The sequence below is a fragment of the Microcaecilia unicolor genome, chromosome 4 (assembly GCF_901765095.1).
Source record: "Microcaecilia unicolor chromosome 4, aMicUni1.1, whole genome shotgun sequence".
NCBI classification, from domain to species: domain Eukaryota; kingdom Metazoa; phylum Chordata; class Amphibia; order Gymnophiona; family Siphonopidae; genus Microcaecilia; species Microcaecilia unicolor.
The window spans coordinates 263,822,744-263,843,856 of NC_044034.1; the positions used below are offsets into that span (position 1 = coordinate 263,822,744).

The 21,113-nt window shown below is 43.9% G+C and overlaps 1 protein-coding gene across 1 annotated transcript; it reads right to left on the reverse strand.

Moving 5' to 3' along the window:
• Positions 1-1,822: 1,822 nt before the first annotated feature.
• LOC115469140 (chromosome alignment-maintaining phosphoprotein 1-like) lies at positions 1,823-21,061 on the reverse strand. Its single transcript, XM_030201483.1, has 3 exons — positions 20,849-21,061; positions 2,112-5,994; positions 1,823-1,925 (listed from the first exon to the last, which is right to left on the reverse strand). The coding sequence occupies exons 2-3, from the start codon at positions 5,927-5,929 to the stop codon at positions 1,847-1,849; spliced, it is 3,897 nt and encodes a 1,298-aa protein (XP_030057343.1). The 5' UTR covers positions 5,930-5,994; positions 20,849-21,061; the 3' UTR covers positions 1,823-1,846.
• Positions 21,062-21,113: the final 52 nt, after the last annotated feature.

The window sequence follows — 21,113 nt, forward strand, 5'->3', positions numbered from 1 at the left end:
AGCATTAATAGGAAGCCAATGTAAGCTTCTTAGGAGGGGTTTTGCGCTTTCGAAGTGTGTTTTTCTGAAGATGAGTCTGGCAGCCGTGTTTTGTGCTGTCTGTAGTTTTCTTAGGATTTGATCTTTGCAGCCTACGTAAATACTATTGCAGTAGTCTACTTGGGTTAGCACCATGGTTTGGATTATGTTGCAGAATGAATCCCTGGAAAAGTAAGGTTTTCTACGTTTGAGCTTCCACATAGTGTGGAACATTTTCTTGGTCGTGTTCTTAGCTTGGCTTTCTAGCGTTATGTTGTGGTCAATTATTCCTAAGATTTTCAAGTGGTCTGAGATTGGGAGGGATGAGCCTTGTGCATTAATTGCCGAGGGGGGAACATTATTGTATTGGGACGAGAGAATGAGACATTGGGTTTTATCTCTATTGAGTTTTAACTTGAATGCCGATGCCCAGGATTCCATGATGTTCATGCTGTTTATTATTTCCTTGATTTCTGTAGGGTTGTTTGAAGGGAATATAGATGGTGATGTCACCTGCGTAGAGAAATGGATTCAGGCCTTGTTTGGATAGAGATTTAGCCAGTGGTGTCATCATTAAGTTGAATAATATAGGTGAGAGCGGTGATCATTGTGGTACTCCACATTCTGCTTTCCAAGGTGGAGATAGATAAATATCTGAGTTTGATTTGACTTGGTATGTTCTGGATGTCAGAAATCCCTTGATCCAGGAGAGTACTTTTCCTGTAATTCCTATCTTGTCAAGGATTCTCAGTAGTATGTGGTGGTCGACCATATCGAATGCGCTTGATAGGTCATATTGGACTAGGAGGATGTTTTTACCCCTTGCTATTTCCTGCTTGAATCTGGTCTGGAGTGTGGCACCAACAGGCCAAAATTAGGGTTTATTCATATAAAGTTCTTAAAGGGACTTCAGGTTGCTGTCCCTTGCCAAGGATTGTTACTACAATAACTGATGCTGGGAAAGTTAAAGAATAACAAATGGAAATAGCCCAGGTATTTATAAATGAAGATTGATGATGTGTTGTCTAGCAAACACTAGTTCTGTCTGACGTAGAAATCAGAAAGCAACAGAAAAATTGCTGAGACAAAGAATACAATATTAAAAAAAAAAAAAAAAAAAAAAGGAATACAGAATACACAGCAATTTGCTAATGATTTTCACTTTTTATGTACTTCATACTTAGGAACAAATAACAAAGCAACATGAATCTAAAAAACAAAAAAAAAACATGATTTCTTCACTTCCTGTAGTTTTCCTTGTAACTGCTCATATATTATTGCAGCTTTTTTTCCTAGAAGTTTCAGATTGTGGGACATATGTACTAAAGCATTTTACCTATCTTGTGTCTATGAGACAAATGTTTAGTACAATGGCTACTGCGTGCACTAGTTCAGGATCAAAATCATCTTTTTCATGAAGGTGAACAATCAAGAAGAAAAACTGCAAAGCCTTTCTAATCTTTCCTTCCCTCCTTCCGCTAACCTACTCAGGAACAGACTGGGTGAATCTAACGGGGTACAAATGTAACAAAAAAAAAAAAACAACAACTCTGTAATAAAGATATTTCAGACAAGAAACTTGTTTAAAGAAACTACCAGAAAACTGCAACAAAAATCTTCTGCAGCTTCCTGCTAGCGCTTGCTATTCAAAATCTTACTCTACATCTTGGATTTCTAAAACTCTGAACCTTGCGATATCCTCTACACTGTCGTCATATTGGAAAAAACTAAACATGTTCCTAGAAAAAAATCTTCAAAGCTTAGCATTTTATAAGTTCAAAATAACACACCAATGCATCACAGCTAATTAATGTCACTTTTATTTGTTTCAATTTTGTTCCTCAGTGTGTTCTTGGAAGTCTAAAAGCTTTTTAGTTGCTTCTTCACTGTGTCGATTCATACAGTGGGTTTGATGTTTCTTAAAACCTCTGGGATGATTTGACAGAAAACCACAACGATCACATTTAAACACACCTTTAGTATGAGCAGCAAGGTGGAGTTTAAGAATGTTTTCCAAAGCAAAATTCTTTCCACATTCGTTACATTGATACGGGCTTTTAGTTGCTTCTTCCTTGTGTTGATTCATACAGTGGGTTTGGTGTTTCTTAAAACCTCTGGGATGATTTGACTGAAAACCACAACGATCACATTTAAACACACCTTTAGTATGAGCAGCAAGGTGGAGTTTAAGAATGTTTTCCAAAGCAAAATTCTTTCCACATTCGTTACATTGATACGGGCTTTTAGTTGCTTCTTCCTTGTGTTGATTCATACAGTGGGTTTGGTGTTTCTTAAAACCTCTGGGATGATTTGACTGAAAACCACAACGATCACATTTAAACACACCTTTAGTATGAGCAGCAAGGTGGAGTTTAAGAATGTTTTCCAAAGCAAAATTCTTTCCACATTCGTTACATTGATATGGGCTTTTAGTTGCTTCTTCCTTGTGTTGATTCATACAGTGGGTTTGGTGTTTCTTAAAACCTCTGGGATGATTTGACTGAAAACCACAATCATCACATTTAAACACATCTTTAGTATGAGCAGCAAGGTGGAGTTTAAGAATGTTTTCCAAAGCAAAATTCTTTCCACATTCGTTACATTGATATGGGCTTTTAGTTGCTTCTTCCTTGTGTTGATTCATACAGTGGGTTTGGTGTTTCTTAAAACCTCTGGGATGATTTGACTGAAAACCACAACAATCACATTTAAACACATCTTTAGTATGAGCAGCAAGGTGGAGTTTAAGAATGTTTTCCAAAACAAAATTCTTTCCACATTCGTTACATTGATATGGGCTGGGGATATTATGTTTGTTAACTAAATGATGCACAACAGCACCTTTTTTCATAGCACGAATGTCACACATTTTACAATAATATTTTCCTTTACCACGCCGCAAGTACTTTAACAGATCCTCTTCCTTGCTTATTTTATCTTCTGAAATCTCAGGTACATCTTTTGATTGACTAGAGGGTAAATTATCTTCGGAGGTTCCCACTTGATCTTCTGCTTGAGCAGTATCTTCATCTTCTGAAAACTCAGTTACATCCCTTGACCTAGAAGGCGTAGCTTCATCTTCTGAAAACTCAAGAAAATCTTTTGATCTAGTAGGTGTTACATCAGGACTTGATACTTCTGATATGCTTTTGGAACATGGAGTCTTATCTTCTGACAATTGCAGTTTGCCTTTTAATTGAGTACAGCTTGTATCATCTGAAAAATCTGATATCTCTTTTGACTGGGCAGAATTCTCCTTACCATCAGAAAACTCCATTATATCTTTTGAAAGAGCAGGAGTTTCCTCGTCTTCTGAAAACTCCATTGTGTATTTTGACTGAGCAGGAGTTTCCTCGTCTTCTGAAAACTCCATTGTGTGTTTTGACTGAGCAGGAGTTTCCTCGTCTTCTGAAAACTCCATTGTGTGTTTTGACTGAGCAGGAGTTTCCTCGTCTTCTGAAAACTCCATTGTGTGTTTTGACTGAGCAGGAGTTTCCTCGTCTTCTGAAAACTCCATTGTGTGTTTTGACTGAGCAGGAGTTTCTTCGTCTTCTGAAAACTCCATTGTGTATTTTGACTGAGCAGGAGTTTCTTCGTCTTCTGAAAACTCCATTGTGTATTTTGACTGAGCAGGAGTTTCTTCGTCTTCTGAAAACTCCATAGTGTATTTTGACTGAGCAGGAGTTTCTTCGTCTTCTGAAAACTCCATAACATCCTTTGATTGTACAGGAGTTTCTTTGTATTCAGAAAGCTCCAAGTTATCTTTTGAAGGCCTGAGATCCTCCTCATTTTCTGAGAACTCCATGTTGTCTTTTGATTGAGCACAAGTCTTTTTGTATTCTGAAAATTCCATATCATCTTTTGAAGGTTCAAGATCCTCTTCCTCTTCTGAAAGCTTCATGTTGTCCTTTGACTGGACAAGATTATTTTCGTCTTCTAAAAACTCTGTGTTGTCTTTTGATGGCACAGAAGTCTCTTCATCATCTGAATATTCTGGCAGGTCTTTAGCCAGAGCAGGGTCTTCCTCTTCTGAATACTCTGGTGGGTCTTTACAGGGAGCAGGAGCTTCCTCTGAATAGTTTGGCAGGTCTTTACAGGGAGCAGGAGCTTCCTCTGAATAGTTTGGCAGGTCTTTAGAGAAAGAAGGAGTGTCCTCCTCTTTTGAATATTCTTGTGGTTCTTTAGGGGAAGAATGAATGTCCTCTTCTTCTGTATATTCCAGCAGGTCTTTAGAAGGAACAGGGGTGTTTTCCTCCTCTGAGTACTCTGGCAGGTCTTTAGAGGGAACAGGAGTATCCTCCGCCTCCAAATATTCTGGTAGGTCTTTTGATGAACCAGGAGTATCCCCCTCCTCCAAATATTCTGGCAGGTCTTTTGATGAAACAGGAATATCCCCCTCCTCCAAATATTCTAGCAGGTCTTTTGATGAAACAGGAGTATCCCCCTCCTCCAAATATTCTGGCAGGTCTTTTGATGAGACAAGAGTATCCTCCTCCGCCAAATATTCTGGCAGGTCTTTTGATGAAACAAGAGTATCCCCCTGCTCCAAATATTCTGGTAGGTCTGTTGATGAAACAGGAGTATCCCCCTCCTCCAAATATTCTAGCAGGTCTTTTGATGAAACAGGAGTATCCCCCTCCTCCAAATATTCTGGCAGGTCTTTTGATGAAACAGGAGTATCCCCCTCCTCCAAATATTCTGGCAGGTCTTTTGATGAAGCAGGAGTATCCCCCTCCTCCATATATTCTGGCAGGTCTTTTGATGAAACATGAGTCTCTCCAACATCTGAATATTCCTGCACATCTTTTGATACAGAAGGGGCTTGTTCATCTGAAAACTCTGGTACATCATTTGTTACAGAAGTAATTTCTTCATCTGAAAACTCTGGTACATCTTTTGTTACAGAAGTAATTTCTTCATCTGAAAACTCTGGTACATCTTTTGATTCAGTAGGTATTTCTTTATCGGAAAAGTCTGACATATCTTTTGATATAGCAGGAGATTCTTCATTATCTGAAAATGCTCCATCAAAAGATGTGCCAGAAACCATCTCATCGACATCTGAGAATACCGGTACATTTTTTGTGAGACCTCGAGTATCTCCATTAGATGGCTCTGACACATGTTTTGTCTCTACTGTACATGGTTTGTCTTCTGAAAGCTCTATCATACTGCTTAATTGAGAAGGCATATCTTGTGAAAACCCAACTGCATTTTTTGATTGAGGAGTACCGTCAGCTTCTTTGCTCTCTGAATGACCGTCATCTTCTTTGCTCTCTGAATGACCGCCATTTTCTTTGTTCTCTGAATGACAGCTGCCATCACTGGATTCAAATTCTAACTGTCTCTGATTACTGTTCAATTTGCTGTCCTTTGCAAACAGTGAATCTCCATCATTCTTTTCAATACTGCTATTGAAAGTAGAAATACTGTCTTGGCTTATTATTTCCTTTTTATCTTGCCAAGATTTGGATTTTTCTTCTTCATGTTTCTCAGTTATGCTTGGTTTCTCTTCATCTTCTTCATTATCATCCATAGACTTTTCATCTTCACTTGTCTTTGTAGAATGCTCCATGTCAGAGTTTCTAATCTTCTTGGACCCTGAACCTGCTTCAAAATCATTTTTCTCATTCTCCTCCAATTTTTCTGGTACTGTATGACGGGCTACTATATGATAATATACATTGCAAAATATCTTGCTGGTAAAGAAACACTTGTAACAATGAAATAGCTTTGCACTTTTTTGATAAAAGATAAGATTTCCTAAGCCAGCCATGTCCATGTCATCACAGAATTCTGGGTGGATGGTGCCCATGTGTATTTGAACATTTTCATAATCGCTGCCTCTGAAACTACAGTGAGTGCATTCTAATGGCTTTGAAGTTTCATGCAACTTTTGGATAACTTCCATCTTCACCCAGTCAAAAGAAATCGGCAGCACACTGTCTCTCTTCTATACCGCAAAGTTCTGAATTCCTGTAACACAGAAAAATATGCATACTTTAATAACAAAATAATCACATAGGACCATTCTTGAAATATATCATTCTTCATTAATTAAAATGATTACTTATGGTACAGTAGTATTACAGCTCCATTTCAAAAGGGACAAACTGAAGTGTCCTGATTTACTCCCATTGCAACCATATACTTGTACTCACAGATTTCTACAACGCTGCAAGTTACTGAAAAAAAACAAACCACACAGCCAAAGACAGAATGGGAGTAAAGCCGGGACTAGCTCAGCATGTTCCATTTGATATGGAGCTTTAAGGTCACCTTCCTATAACCCAATTAGACTTAAAACAAATATGTTTGTGCTTATTCACGTTTGATATACCACAGTTCACAAAAAAGTAACAAAGCAGTTTTCAAAGGAAAACAAAATTAGAACACAGAAATGGAACACCATTAATTAACAGAAAAGATGCAAGTAAAGGATGAAAAGATCAAGATGGAGGTGGACTGAGCAGATAGGCATGATAGGACATGTCAGGAAGGTGAACCTCCCCTTCTTCCAACTAGGTCTGAGATTCAGAAAAAGCAGGCAAAAAAAAAAAAACATGCATCTTGAGTGCTGCTCTAAATATCTGATATGAAATCTCAGATCTCAAAGGAATGGAAAGTGTATCCCACAGAAAACGTGCGGTGAAAAGGAAGGCACACTGCCTGACTCGAGGTCTGCGCAAGATACGAAAATCATGCAAACAACATAGTGAATGCACTGAAGTATAGAAGAGGACTGCACAATACAGCTAATGAGAAGTGTCACTCCAGAGAACCTTACGAGTCAGGCAAAGATCTTAAAGTGAATATGAAACCGTACAGGGAGCCAGTAGTGTTGGAAACGTAGCAGGGTGACATAGGTGAACCTCCATGCATGACAAAGAAGACGGATAGCAGTGTTCTAAACTGATTGAAGATGTTTGATCTCTGAGGAACATGCACCTCTATAGATGTGACAGTAATTGGGCCAGGTGTTGATGAAAAGCATAAAATCAGTGCACTATTATCAAGGTAGAGGTGAAGGGAGCAAAACTGCCAAAGGCTATGAAAGCAGTTCTTAACAACAAAAGATATCTGGGTTGTGTGGGAGAATCGTAATCAATTATAACCCCAAGATATTTAAAAGAACCTGGCAAGGAGTGAAGAAGCAAGGGAAACGTGGGGATGGGCGTCCAGTAATCCAGGATGCTATTCTCTTAGCTGGATTCTGAAAAACGCAAAGGGCCTTCAGCCAAGTAGCTGATAAAGAGCCACGAAATCGCCACAGAGAACCACAAACCAGTAAATCAAGCAGGCAGAGGCTGGTGGCTCACAATCAATCATTAAGATTCCTTTCCCTCCAATAAATGATCAAAAAAATTAACCAAGTAAACCTGAAATACCAGAAAGCATTTAAGGAAGTAATGCCTGTTGAACGTACAAACTGAAGATCAAGTAGCTGCTCTACAAATTTCTGCAATAGAGGCAGATCTAAGGTGACTGACAGAGGCTGCTTTTACTATCAGGTAGTGTGCTGTGACTAATCCTGCAGAAGGCAGCAGACCTAGAGTAACAGAAATAGATGCAATCTGCTATCCATCTAGAAATGGTGCACTTAAGATGCTGGCACCACTGAATTATATGGCTTAGGAAAAATGGATGAGAGACAATGGATTGGTCGATTTTATGTTTAACTATTTTTTTATTAACTGAAATCATTGCTGACATCAACGGCATACATATATGTCCATATATACATTTAGCAAGTTTCCAATAGTTTCACTTTCATCAAAAAAAATTTTTGGTTTAAATCATTACTACCCTCTCTTCCCCTTATTATTTCTTCCAACAACAGAGAACTACTTTCAGCACTTATTGAATGTTTGAACTTATTTACCTCTTGTTCCTATGTAAGCCCCTACCTCCCCCCTTCCCTCCCGCTTCTAACCCTTCCCTCATGCCCTCAAGCAAAGTCAGTCAATAATTCAGTATATGGCTACGTGCTGCAGAAGTCATTGTGTCCCAGAACGGGCTCCATCTCTGTTGAAACTTCTCACCAACTTTTGACTCAAAGTCTTTTACAGACATGCGCATCAGAAACACCATACGTGTATGCCACTGCTGCCATGTGGGGTACTGGTATGACAGCCACTCCGCCAGGATCACTTGCTTACCAATAATTATTGCTCGTAGTACAAATGCAGTATATCCTTTTTTTGGCTTCACCCCCAATTTTGGGTGCCCAAAGAGCAATAATGAGTCATAGTGCCACGACTGTCGCCACCATTTTGGCAACACGGGTTATGATCTGTTTCCAAAAGTTCTGAATGCCAACACAAGCCCAGAACATATGGCCCAAAGTAGCTCCAGGCGCGCCACATTTTGTACATTCTCCCCAGGGAGATAATCCCATATAGAATGCCCGTTTCGGTGGTATGTGCAAGCGCAGAGCCATCTTGTATTGTAGTTCCCAGTGGACCGCAAAGTCTGTGATTCGTCTTATCTGCAGAATATGAGATTTCAGCTGCTGCTCCGTGATTGTTTTCTGCAAGTCTACAGTCCACAGGTGTGCCAATCTATGATATTCCAGCTCTGGGGCTGTATCCCGTATATGCCTGTGGTGGTACGACATCGGCACCTTTTGTTGCGATTCCAATGTAAAGGCTGATGAAAGTTCTTCCTGCACATCTTCTGTCAACAACGTCCATGGTAGTGAGGAGACATGAGACATATTTTCAAAGCACTTAGCCTTTCAAAGTTCCATAGAAACCTATGGAACTTTGGAAGGCTAAGTGCTTTGAAAATGAGCCCAATAGTGGCTTAACTGTCCATAATAAAATTTGTCACTATCCGGTAATGCATATTCATCCTGCAAGTCTGAAAATGCTCGAATATGTCCCTCTCTATTCACCACCTGCAACAAATACACTATTCCTTTTTTTTTTCCACCTCCTAAATACAGAGTACATTTGTCCCGGTACAAAAGTATAATTATCACATATTTGTAGATACGGTGTTACTTTTGCATTAAAGTGATGTAACCGGCACACCCATCCCCCACACTGCTTTAGCAGTTTTCATAATCTCAGAGTGTTTTAAAGTATATGGTATGGGTACACCTGCATTGTGTAAGTAGTTGCTAAATGCAATCCCGGTAAATGGCTCATCTCTAGAGACGTGTTAGAGTAATCATTGGTATTCCTATACCAGTCGTTTATATGTCTCATTCCACTAGCAATATTAAGGAAACGTAGACTTAAGAGCCCCAACCCTCCTTATTCCACTGGTACGCTTAAGGAGGTGATAGGGAGACGAGCCTTTTTTCCCTTCCAGAGAAATTTTTGTAATTGCCGGTTCAAGATCTGCTCCTCCCCCCTTCTCAAATACAGTGGGAGAGTTTGAAAAAAATAAATCCATCTGGGGGCTATGATCATATTGAACAATGCTATCCTCCCTAACAGAGACACTGGGAGTGCACTCCAAGCTTGCAAGCTCAACTTTGTGTCAGTAAGTAGCTTTTGTATATTGAGCTCATATAGCTGCGACAAATTTACTGGTATGCGCACTCCCAAGTACTTAATAAAATGTTTTTCCCAAGTAAGGGGGAATTTAGTTTTCCAACCATGGCGGCCTCCATGAACTACCTCCATGGCTGATGACTTAGTCATGTTTAATTTGAGACCCGAAATCTGTCCATATCTAGCATTGGTCGATTTTAAAAACTGAGACCATCTTTGGAAGGAATTTAAGAAGTGTGTACAGAATAATCTTGTTCTGCATGAACTACACAAAAGTAAGGTATAGCAAACATTCGAGTTTACTAACACATCTAGCTGACGTAACTCCATTAAGAAAAATAGTTTTCCAGGTAAGATGCTAAAGAGTAGCTTGACTGAGAGGTTCAAACGGGGGTTCTAAGAGATGGGCAAGAACAATGCTCGGGTCCAAAGTGGTTGCTGGCCTCTAAAGAGATGGTCGCTCGTACAGGAGCCTTCTCAAAAATTGATACACCAAGGGATAACATAGTAGATGACGGCAGAAAAAGACCTGCACGGTCCATCCAGTCTGCCCAACAAGATAAACTCACATGTGCTACTTTTTGTGTGTACCTTACCTTGATTTGTACCTGTCCTTTTCAGGGCACAGACCGTATAAGTCTGCCCATCACTATCCCTGCCTCCCAACCACCAGCCCCGCGTCCCACCACCAGTTCTGGCACAGACCGTATAAGTCTGCCCAGCACCATCCCCACCTCCCAACCACCAGTCCCGTCTCTCACCACCGGCTCTGGCACCCAATCTCGGCTAAGCTCCTTAGGATCCATTCTCAGGCACAATTCTCCCACACTTCTACCCCATAATCAGAGATAATTGCGCTGCTTAACTTTGCATGCATTATCTCTGATCATAGGTCTAATAGTGCCCCGCGCTTTTCCAGCGCTATTTTAGAGCGCTGTTTGGAGCAGCGCGGGGCTTTTGATCATCTGCCTGTTAATATTTAGACCAAAAGGCTCCACTTTGGTCTCTTCAGATCAAAATTAAGTTCTTTTCCGTGCATGCAGCATATCCTAAGTGTTTCTTTGCAAATGCTATGTGGCACATCATATAGTTTTTCTTCAGTGAAACACAACCTACTTAAAAGTATTTTGAAATGTTTTGGTTTTTTTTAGACAGCAGAATCTGAAAAAATGTGGAAATGTGTAAAACATTTCCAAGGCACTTTCTATCCGATATTTAAAACAAAATGACCTCCAAAATGGAAATGAGGTTATAAATAGAAAGTGGTTGCTGGCCTCTAAAGAGATGGTCGCTCGTACAGGAGCCTTCTCAAAAATTGATACACCAAGGGATGGAGAGAAACAGGTTTATCATCCAGCTTGTCATGGTACAGTGCTATGGCTGTAACATGACAATGAACTGATGTGGTTTTGAGACCAGAATTAGATAAATGAAAAACATAAGGGAAAATTAGGTTCTTACCATGATAATTTTCTTTCCTTTAATCATAGCAAATGAAGCCATTACGTAGGGGTTGTGTCCATCAACCAGCAGGGGGAGATAGAGAGCACTCAATTTTTCACAGTGCCTCATGGCCAGCTAGCTCCATTGCCTCTTCAGTATTTGAAGCTTCCAAAGCAGTATGGCAAACCGCAATGGGAATAACGTGAACTTTCCTCACAGCGAACGATGGCCCCTTAACAAGGGCATAAACTCCAAAAAAGGAGGGAATGAACTCATCCTCCTAGAGGGAATAAACTCGTCCTCCACTTTGTATAAACGGAGGGAATACTTGCATCCTCCTGGAGGGAATAAACTCATCCTCCCAAAACATGAACTGGAGGGAATGAACTCATCCTCCTATAACTGTAACAAGAATCCTGAAGACTGTTTTCCGACTCCCTAAGGAAGGAATATAACTTCAGGAAACAAGAACAGCACCTAAAATCAGAATCACTGCAATACAGACAATCATACAGGGAGGGCTCATGGCTTCATCTGCTATGACTAAAGGAAAGAAAATTATCATGGTAAGAACCTAATTTTCCCTTCCTTGTCATCAAGCAGATGAAGCCATTACGTATGGGATGTAACAAAGCAATCCCTAAATAGGGTGGGAACAAGCCACAACACGCGCCAGCACTTGTGCTCCAAAATGCACGTCTCTCCTGGCAGCCACATCCAGCCAGTAATGTGGGGCAAAAGAGAGCTTAGAAGCCCATGTCGCTGCACTGCATATCTCTTGAAGAGAGAGTGCTCCAGTTTCAGCCCAAGAAGAGGAAATCGCTCTTGTGGAATGTGCCTTGAAGGCTTCAGGCGGAGGCCGGCCAGACAGCAGATAGGCTGAAAAAAATAGCTTCCTTGAGCCAACGGGCTATAGAGGCTTTAGACGCTGGAGACCCTCTGCGCGGACCTGATAACAGGACAAAAAGATGATCAGAGGTCCTAAAAACATTTTACATGCGCAGATACTGCGACAGAGCCCTTCGCACATCTAGGAGGTGCAATTGCCTAAAGGCTTCCGGAAACTCCTCTCTGGAAAAGGAAAGCAGGAAAATAGGCTGGTTTAGGTGAAACGCTGAAACCACCTTAGGCAGGAAGGAAGGCACCGTACGTACCATAACTCCGGACTCTGAGAATTGCAGAAAAGGGTCTCGACAGGACAGCCCCTGGAGCTCAGACACCCGTTTTGCCGAAGTAATGGCCACCAAAAAGCTTCTCTGAAGCTCGCCTTAGCGGCTTGAAGGGCGAACACTGAAGGGCCTTTAAAACTAACCCCAGGTTCCAGGCCGGACACGGAGCCCGCACGGGAGGACGGAGCCGAGGCACCCCTCTAAGAAACCGTGCCACATCCGGATAAGCAGCCAGGGAGAGGCCAGCGACCTTCCCTCGAAAACATGCTAAGGCTGCCACTTGAACATGCAGGGAATTATAGGCAAGGCCTTTTTGTAAACCATCCTGCAAAAAGTCATGTATCGGCGAGACAGAAGCCCGCATAGGTGTAATCGCTTTAGCAGCACACCAAGCCTCAAATTGGTGCCAAATCCTGGCATAAGCCACGGAAATGGAACGCTTGCGGGCCTGTAGGAGAGTAGAAATGACTTTACTGGAATAACCCTTGTCTCTCAATTGCGCCCTCTCAATAGCCATGCCGTAAGACCAAAGCGGCAGGCGTCCTCCATGGTCACCGGTCCCTGTGACAACAGATTCGGTACCAGAGGCAAAGGAAGGGGAGCCTCTACCAGCATCTGCCGGAGGTCCGCATACCACGGCCTCCTGGGCCAATCCGGGGCAATGAGAACCACCTCTCCTTGATGTAGCCGAATCCGCAAGAGTACTCGCCCTATCAAGGGCCACGGAGGGAACACATACAGGAGGCCCTGAGGCCAGGGTTGAGCAAAGGTATCCAACCCTGCCGAGCGAGGATCTCTCCGTCTGCTGTAAAAGCACATGACTTTGGCATTTGCACTTGAGGCCATAAGATCCGCTACGGGCGTCCCCCACTTGGCACAGATCTGAAGAAACACTTCGTCTGCCAGTTCCCACTCCGCCGGGTCAATATGATGCCTGCTTAATCGGCTTGCATGTTGCTCTGACCTGCAATGTGAGCTGCTGACAGAAACTGCAGATGTAGCTTGGCCCAGTGGCAAATCTGTGCGGCCTGCACTCTGCACTGAGTGCCACCTTGTCGATTTATGTAGGCCACTGCTGTCGTGTTGTCCGACAGAACTCCGACACCCAATCCTTCCAGGGTCGAGTGAAAAGCCAGAAGAGCCTGGAAAATCACTTTCAATTCCAAGCGATTGATGGACCATTCCGACTCCTCGGGTGTCCAGAGACCCTGGGCATGCCTTCCCCGGCAATGTGCACCCCAGCCCTTCAGGCTGGCATCTGTTACCACCAGGCACCAATCAGGGAGCGCTAGCAGCATTCCTGGCCACAGCATGCTGTCTGAGAGCCACCACTCCATACTGAGCCGGGCCGCAGGGAGCCACGTGAGTCTGCACTGATAATCCTGAGAAATTGGAGACCATCATTGAAGCAGGGAGCACTACAGAGGTCTCATGTGCGCTCTCGCCCAGGGCACCACTTCCAAGGTGGCCGTCATCGACCCTAACAGCTGGACAATGTCCCAAGCCCGGGGGCAAGGCATCCTCAGCAGCAGACGGACCTGGTTCTGAAGCTTGCACTGCCTTTGCTCGAGAAGAAAAACAAACCCCGAAGCTGTGTCAAACCGGTCCCCCAAATATTCTAGAGATTGAGGGGGTCAGGTGACTTTTGGCCATATTGACAACCCAGCCCAGAGTTTGAAGCACTGAGACCACTCTGGCTGTTACCTGATGACTCTCCTCTGTCGAGTCCGCTCTGATGAGCCAGTCGTCTAGGTATGGGTGAACCCGAATACCCTCTCACCTGAGAAAAGCAGCTACTACCACCATTACCTTGGAAAAGGTTCGGGGAGCTGTGGTGAGGCCAAAAGGCAAGGCCCGAAACTGGAAATGTTTTCTCATCACCGCAAACCGAAGAAATCTTTGGTGCGGGGGCCAAATAGGAATGTGCAAGTAAGCTTCTTTCAGGTCCAAAGACGCGAGAAACTCTCCTGGCTGTACCGCTGCAATGACAGAGTGCAAAGTTTCCATGTGAAAATGCCGCACTCTTAGAGACTTGTTGACTTCTTTTAAGTCGAGGATAGGCCGAAAAGACCCGCCTTTTCGCGGCACCACAAAGTAAATGGAGTAACGGCTGGAGCTGTGTTTGGCGGGAGGCACCGGGGACACTGCCCCTAGGTGAATCAAGCCTTGCAAGGACGCCTCTACCGCCGCCCGTTTGACGGCAGAACCGCATCAGGACTTCACAAACACGTCTCTCACCGGGGCATTGAATTCTATTCTGTAGCCATCTCTGATCAGGTCCAAAACCCACTGATCTGAGGAAATCTTGACCCAGTCCTCGAGAAAGAGGGAAAGCCATCCTCCTATTGCAGGAATCGAGGAGAGGGCCAGCGCACCATCATTGAGAGGGTCACCCTTGAACTCCAGGCCTTGAGCCGGTCGCTGCGGAACGCTTGTCCGAATGAAAGGAGTTCCTCTGCTGAAAGCGGGCACGAGAAGTGAACCCAGCAGAACGCCCCGGGCGGTACCTTCCAGCTTCACGGAAGCAAAGTCTGTAAGAGGAGGGAACCGCCTGACCCTTGGAGAGAGGCCTCGGCCTATCCTCGGGTAAGCGCTGAGGTTTAGCATCCCCAGGCCTTTAACAATTTTCTCCAACTCCTCACCAAATAGAAGGCCTTGAAAGGGCAACTTCACCAACCTTTGCTTAGAGGCCATGTCAACCGCCCGATGCCGTAGCCATAGAAGGTGGAAAGCCGCCACTGCCACAGCCATCTGTTTAGCCAAAGCTCTGACGAGATCATAAAGGGCGTCAGCCAAGAAAGACAAGGCCGACTCCATCCGCGGTGCCACCTCAGTAAGGGGCTCCGCTCCATCCCCGGGCTGTTCCACTGCCTGTTGCAACCAAGTGAGGCAGGCTCGGGCAGCATAGCAGCTGCATGCAGACGCCCGTAAGGATAGGCCTGAAATTTCAAAGGACCGTTTCAGAGCTGATTCCAGGCGTCGGTCCTGCATGTCCTTCAGGGCAACGACTCCTTCAACTGGGAGGGTAGTCCTCTTTGTCACAGCCATGACTAGGGCATCCACTTTAGGCAGTGCTAGGCGCACCAACTGCTCCTCACTTAGAAGGTATAATTGCCCCATTGCCCTGGCGACTTTCAAAGGTCCCTCGGGATCAGCCCATTGAGCCGAAATAAGCTCTTGGATGGAGTCATGCAAAGGAAAGGCTCGAGCAGGCTTCTTAGTACTTGCCATCCTCAGATTACCAGAGGAGGTTTCGCCACTCCCAGGATCTTCAATAGAAAGGACCTGCAAGGCATCAGAAATAAGCGCTGGTAGCTCGTCGCGGTAGAAAATCCTCACTGCGGAAGGATCATCTGGATCCGGTGGCAATCCTGCACCTTCCTCTGGCTCTTCAGACCACGAGGGCCTGCCAGACCCCTCAGAATCCTCACATCCCAAACACGGGGAGGGGGGGGGGGAAGAAGGGGTGCGCCACTCTCTGAAGGGGAATTAACCCTTCTGCGCTTGTCTTGCGGCCAACTGTCAGGGGAAAACGCACCTGACTGCAATCCGAGGCCGGGCTCCACTGGAGAGGGAACAGTTAGCAGGGCAGAATGAGACCCCTGCGGGAGCGCTCTTTTTAACATGAATGCTTTATGCAGCAGCAACACAAACTCAGGGGAGAAGGACTCACCCTGGCCTCCCGGTTCCAGTCCAGGGATAGAAGCTCCCCTGTTAGCCTCCACACAAGGCTCCCCTCCAGTTTCAAACCCCTCCGCTTCTGCGGGGGTCGCGCCATGCGGCGTGTCCAAAATGGCGCCCACTGCCAGCTCCACTGAGCGGGAAGAAACATCACTCACCATGCTCGTGCCGGCCCTGACGTCTGAAGAGCACGATTTACAGGGCCCTGCTGCGGATCTGCACTTGCTACAATGGGAAGAGCGCTTAACAACCTCTGCAGCCATCACCGAAAACGGCGGATTCGCACCAAAAACGTCCCGATTGCGAGCCCTACCCGGAGGAGCTACAAAACGCTCTTACCTCACCAGACCAAGTCCACAGAGCTTCAGGAAGAAAGCCTCTTTTCTGGAATCTCAGCGCCATGCGACTTTTTTTTTTTTTTTTTTACGCTGTGAGGAAAGTTAGAGGCAACGGCAATAGAGGCAAATTTCCAACTCCGGAGGATCAGTAGAGTGGGAAAGGCAGGGAAAGGACTAACCAATGTGCCTGCATCCACAAAGGAGAGTGCGGGAAAAGACAGGGACAGGGCAAACCTATGTATCTACATCCACATCGGGGGCCAGGTAAGGCAGGGAAAGGGCGAACCTATGTGCCTTCAAAGTGGAGCTGCAATAGCCCCCAACACCCCTGCTACCACTGGCCAAAGCACAGGAGCCACCCCAGGCAGATTTTTTTTTTTTAAGGACCTGAATAAGCTGCGTCCACCCTGCTGGGGAGATAGAGAATACTGAAGAGGCAGATGGAGCTAGCTGGCCATGAGGCACTATGGTTTTGCAGTGCTCTCTATCTCCCCCTGCTTGAGGACTCTGCTTGAGGACAAGGAAATAGACACTTCAATTTGTGTTTTTTCCTAGCAGCTACAAGCTGCTTTGAAGTTGATGGGGAAACTTTGCATCCTTTACTCTGTTCTCCCATTAAACACTCCTGGCTTTCTTTCACCATTATTGAAACCTCTATCTCTATAAATATTAGGAGTTCCTCTATGCGGATTAATATAGATCACTGAAACATATCTAATGCCTTCTGAATTGTATTTTTTTTTTACACAGCAGAATGTGGAAAATGTACAAACATGAAAACTTTTGCAAGCTACTATTTCATCACTTGAAATCTGTCAACCATTCCACCTCCTAGATTACTGACAACCCATGCACCTCTCTTTGTTATGACCCTCTGTTACTGCTATTACTACTATTTCTACAGCGCTACACATATGAGACAGTCCCTCTCTCAACAAAGTTTACAATCTATTTGAGACAAACAGTACAAATAAGGGATTGGGGAATTACTTATTATGGGAATGATTAAAACAGACATGGGTCCTGAATAAGTGAATAGGAGTTAGGAATTAAAAGAAGCCTCAAAAAGGTGCACTTTTAGCCTAAATTTGAATATGGCCAGAGTTGGTGCTTGACATACTGACTCAGGAAGTCTATTCCACACATATGGTGCAGCAAGATAAAAGGCATGGAGTCTGGAGTTGGCTGTGGAGGACAAGGGTACAAATAAGAGAGACATACGACGGAGTTCCTGAGGAGGGGTGTGCGAAGAGATACTAAGGATGAATGCACTAGTGAGTCAATAAGAGGAGTCTGAACTGCATACAGAAATGGGTAGGGACCAAATGAAAAAACTTGAGAAGAGGGCTAACATGAGTGTAGCAACACTAGCAGAATATAAATCGTGCAGCAGAATTTTGAACAGATTGAAGGGGAGAGGTGGTTTAGTGGGAGACCTGTGAGAAGCAAGTTGCAGTAATCTAAGCGTCAGGTGATAAGCGTGTGGATAAGAGTTTCAGAAAGGAAAGGACGAAGTTTGGCGATGTTATAGAGAAAGAAATGACTGGTTTTAGCAGTCTGTTGGATATGTGCAAAGAAAGAGAGAGTGTCAAAGATTATGCCAAAGTTACGAGCTGACAAGACAGGAAGGATGAGTGTGCTATCCACAGAAATAGAAAGTGTAGGAAGATGAGAGGTGGGTTTATGGGGAAAGAAGAAGCTCAGATGGTGGCGAGACATCCAGGCAGCAATATCAGACAAGCAGGCAGACTTGGGCCTTGCTTCGTGCTGAAATTTCTGGTGTGGAGAGGTAGATCTGGGAGTCATCAGCATAAAGATACTTAAACTCCTGCTACTCCTCTCCCCCAAAATCTTTTACACAACTTGCTTCTCCATGCATAACACATTTCTTACCCTATTCACGGGCCTGGGTAAAAACAGATCCTCTGGATTTAGGACTAGATCCTATATAGGGCGCTTAAATTTAGGTGTATTTTTATAAAAGCCTAAATTTCCACATGGTATAGAATACGCCAAACTACCGTCCGTATGACTAAATTTAGTCATGAGCAAATAAGTCAAGTAAAACTTGGTGTAACTGCAGACGCATAAATTAGGCATGGACCGGGTGTATTCTATAACAATGCACATAGATTTTATAAACACCCATAACCTGCCCATTCCATGCCCCCCTTTCAACTCTGCGACTTAGAATTTACGTGCATCACATTACAGAATGTGCTTAAACAGTTGTGCGCATAAATTCTAATTAATGCCAATTAGTGTCAATAATTGCTTAATTGGCAATTATCGGCTCTTATTAGTTTGTTAACTAAGTTGTGTGCGCAAATCCAGAATATGACCAGATTTGCGCATGCAACTTAAGTTGTGCTATACGGAATCCAGGGGTTAGTGTCTAATCCTTAAATCCAGAGGACCGCAGATCCACCATTGCCTCTGTCTAAAACTGGAGGATTCAGCTTTTACCCAGTGAGTCACATTCCCAGATCCTCTGCTGCTACTGCCTTGGCAGGTCCCTGCTCTGCCCCAGAATGTTGGAATTTTTTATTTTCCTTCAGATTAATAGATACAGAGGTCTCCTCCAGATCCTGTCTCAGCCTGCCTCTGAACAGCTCCACTCATACAATCGGCAAATCTTTTTTTCTTTTGGATACAAACTAATAGTCCAAAACACTTATATTGTATCCCACTATATACCTTAATACACACCTCAATTCATACAACAAGAAATTTTTTTCAGGGCACAGCTGGCGCTAAAAATTCTTAGGGGGTGGTCCTTGAGACAGCTCGGTCTCGGGCGAAACATATGTCGGGCATTGCCCCCCTGAGTTAGAAGAAATGAACATCTAAGACAAAGAAGCTAAATTAACATTATATTAATAATACTTTTTTAAATAATAATTAAAGAGCAACTTAAGTGGGCTTATGAAGATGATGGATGTCGTGTAACATTGCCATTATGATAATTTTGGATGGCAATGGACATCGCTGAGGCCATTTAAATACTTTTAAAAAATTCAAAAATAAAATTTCTTGTTGTATGAATTGAGGTGTGTATTAAGGTATATAGTGGGATACAATATAAGTGTTCTGAACAGCTCCTGGCAGGTTGGGACAGAACCACAAGATACAATTAAAATTCCAACATACCGGGGCAAAAGAGAACCAGCTGAGGCAGCGGTAGCACAGGATCTGGCCGGGGAAAAGGACCCAGTGATGCAGTCAAATGGTTAAAAGCTGGATCCTCCTGTTTTAACACTGACGCAACAGTGGATCTGGGGGATACAACAGACTGGGTACAAGCCGGATCTTCTGAATTTAAAGGTGCCACACACTATATCCAAAGGATCTGTTTTTACCCTGTCCCCCATTAATCTCATAACTGTATCCCCCCATACACAAGCGCTTCACACCACTTCCCTCCCCTTCCCATATCTCCATAACCTCTCCCCTTATCTTTCTAACACTATTTTTTCCACCCTCCTTTACATCCTTTATTTTAACTTCCCCAATACCAAGTGCCTGACAATTCCTTCCACCCAAGTCTCCCGCGGATAAAGGGTTTACGTGGACCCTAGCCTCATGATGGTCAATTCTATATCCTTTGCGCACTCCCTGCATCTTAATTTACAAAATATTAGCACTTACATGTGTACGTACACATTTTCCTGTGAATGTGCTAGCAGGGTGCCTATTCGCTATTCTGTAATGGCATGCGTAAGCAGCATTGTGTGTAAAAGCAAGGGGCACGCACATGGATAAGGCTCCCACTTATGTGTGAAACTTACAGAATACATTGCTGCCAAATATTTAGGCACCTGTAGTTAAACCAGGCCTATGGCTGGTGTAACTTCAGGCAAATAAATGTAAGGCACATTGATAAAAGATTACCCAGGTACTGTTACAAAACGAGCTCTCATCATGCATCTTTGGGGTACCTAAATGGAGACCCCCCCCCCCCCCCATGCACGTACTATATTACCCTTCTTCCCCATACCTTTCTATAAACCCACTCATTTCCCCTACACCTTGTGATAACATTATTCCTCCTCCATACACTTCTTCAATGGTTCTCTCTCTCCCATAGACCCCTCTATTCCCTTTTCCTCGACAGGCTTTTTATCATACCACCCTCCAAACGTCTCTTTAGAACCACATCTCAGAGTTTCCCTCTACAAAACTATCCTTTAGATTGCAACCAATGGAATGGGGTAAACCACTTTTAACATTAATTCAAGAACACATCATCCATGATGTGCTAAAATATTGTAACATGCATTTCCGCCTCACAGTGCCCCATCCTCCGCACGATGCTTTCTGAGACATCATCGTCTCCGCTCCTACCCGCAGTTGTAGCGGAGCAGCGCGGCCCTCCCCTCTCGCGCCCTTTCCACTAAGACTCTTCTGCAACACGCAATTTTCTCCAGAGCCCTAGCTCCACCAACTTCTCCATTCTGTTCCAAAGCCTTATAAGCAGATGAAGTGTCGCGATCTTACTAGCAAAATGATACTATTATAATTATTATTATGCAGCAACTACAGCTACCAAAGACTGAAGCAAAGGTAGCCATCTTCTCACGCATGCGTATCAAAACAATAAGGCCACAGCCTCGAAAGCCACGCCACTTCGGACTTGGCAATTAATGCTACAGCATATGCCTGTTCCAGCCAAACCTGACTAATTTTGAATACTTACTCACTACGGGAAACTTTTTATGGCTGCAGGTTTTTGGACTTCTTTCTTGTGCTGTGTGCGGGTTTTTCTTTTATTTTGCGTGCCAGTCACTATCGTTCCAAGCCTCAGTCTGGTGCTCCAGTCGCCTCTTCTATGAATTCCAAAGCTTCTTTCTGGTGCTCCAATAGTTTCTTTCAGTGTATTCCAGGGCCGCAGTCTCTCAGTGTGTGCCAACTTTCAAGCCTCATTCTGTTGCTCCAATGGCCTCAATGTATTCCAAGCCTCA

Excerpts from the sequence above, each read along its gene's own strand:
- LOC115469140 (XM_030201483.1), bottom strand. The coding sequence starts at position 5,929 with ATGGAAGTTATCCAAAAGTTGCATGAAACTTCAAAGCCATTAGAATGC. Across the intron at positions 1,926-2,111 it reads GGTTTTAAGAAACACCAAAC|CCACTGTATGAATCGACACA; the intron begins CCACTGTATGAA and ends GAAACATCAAAC.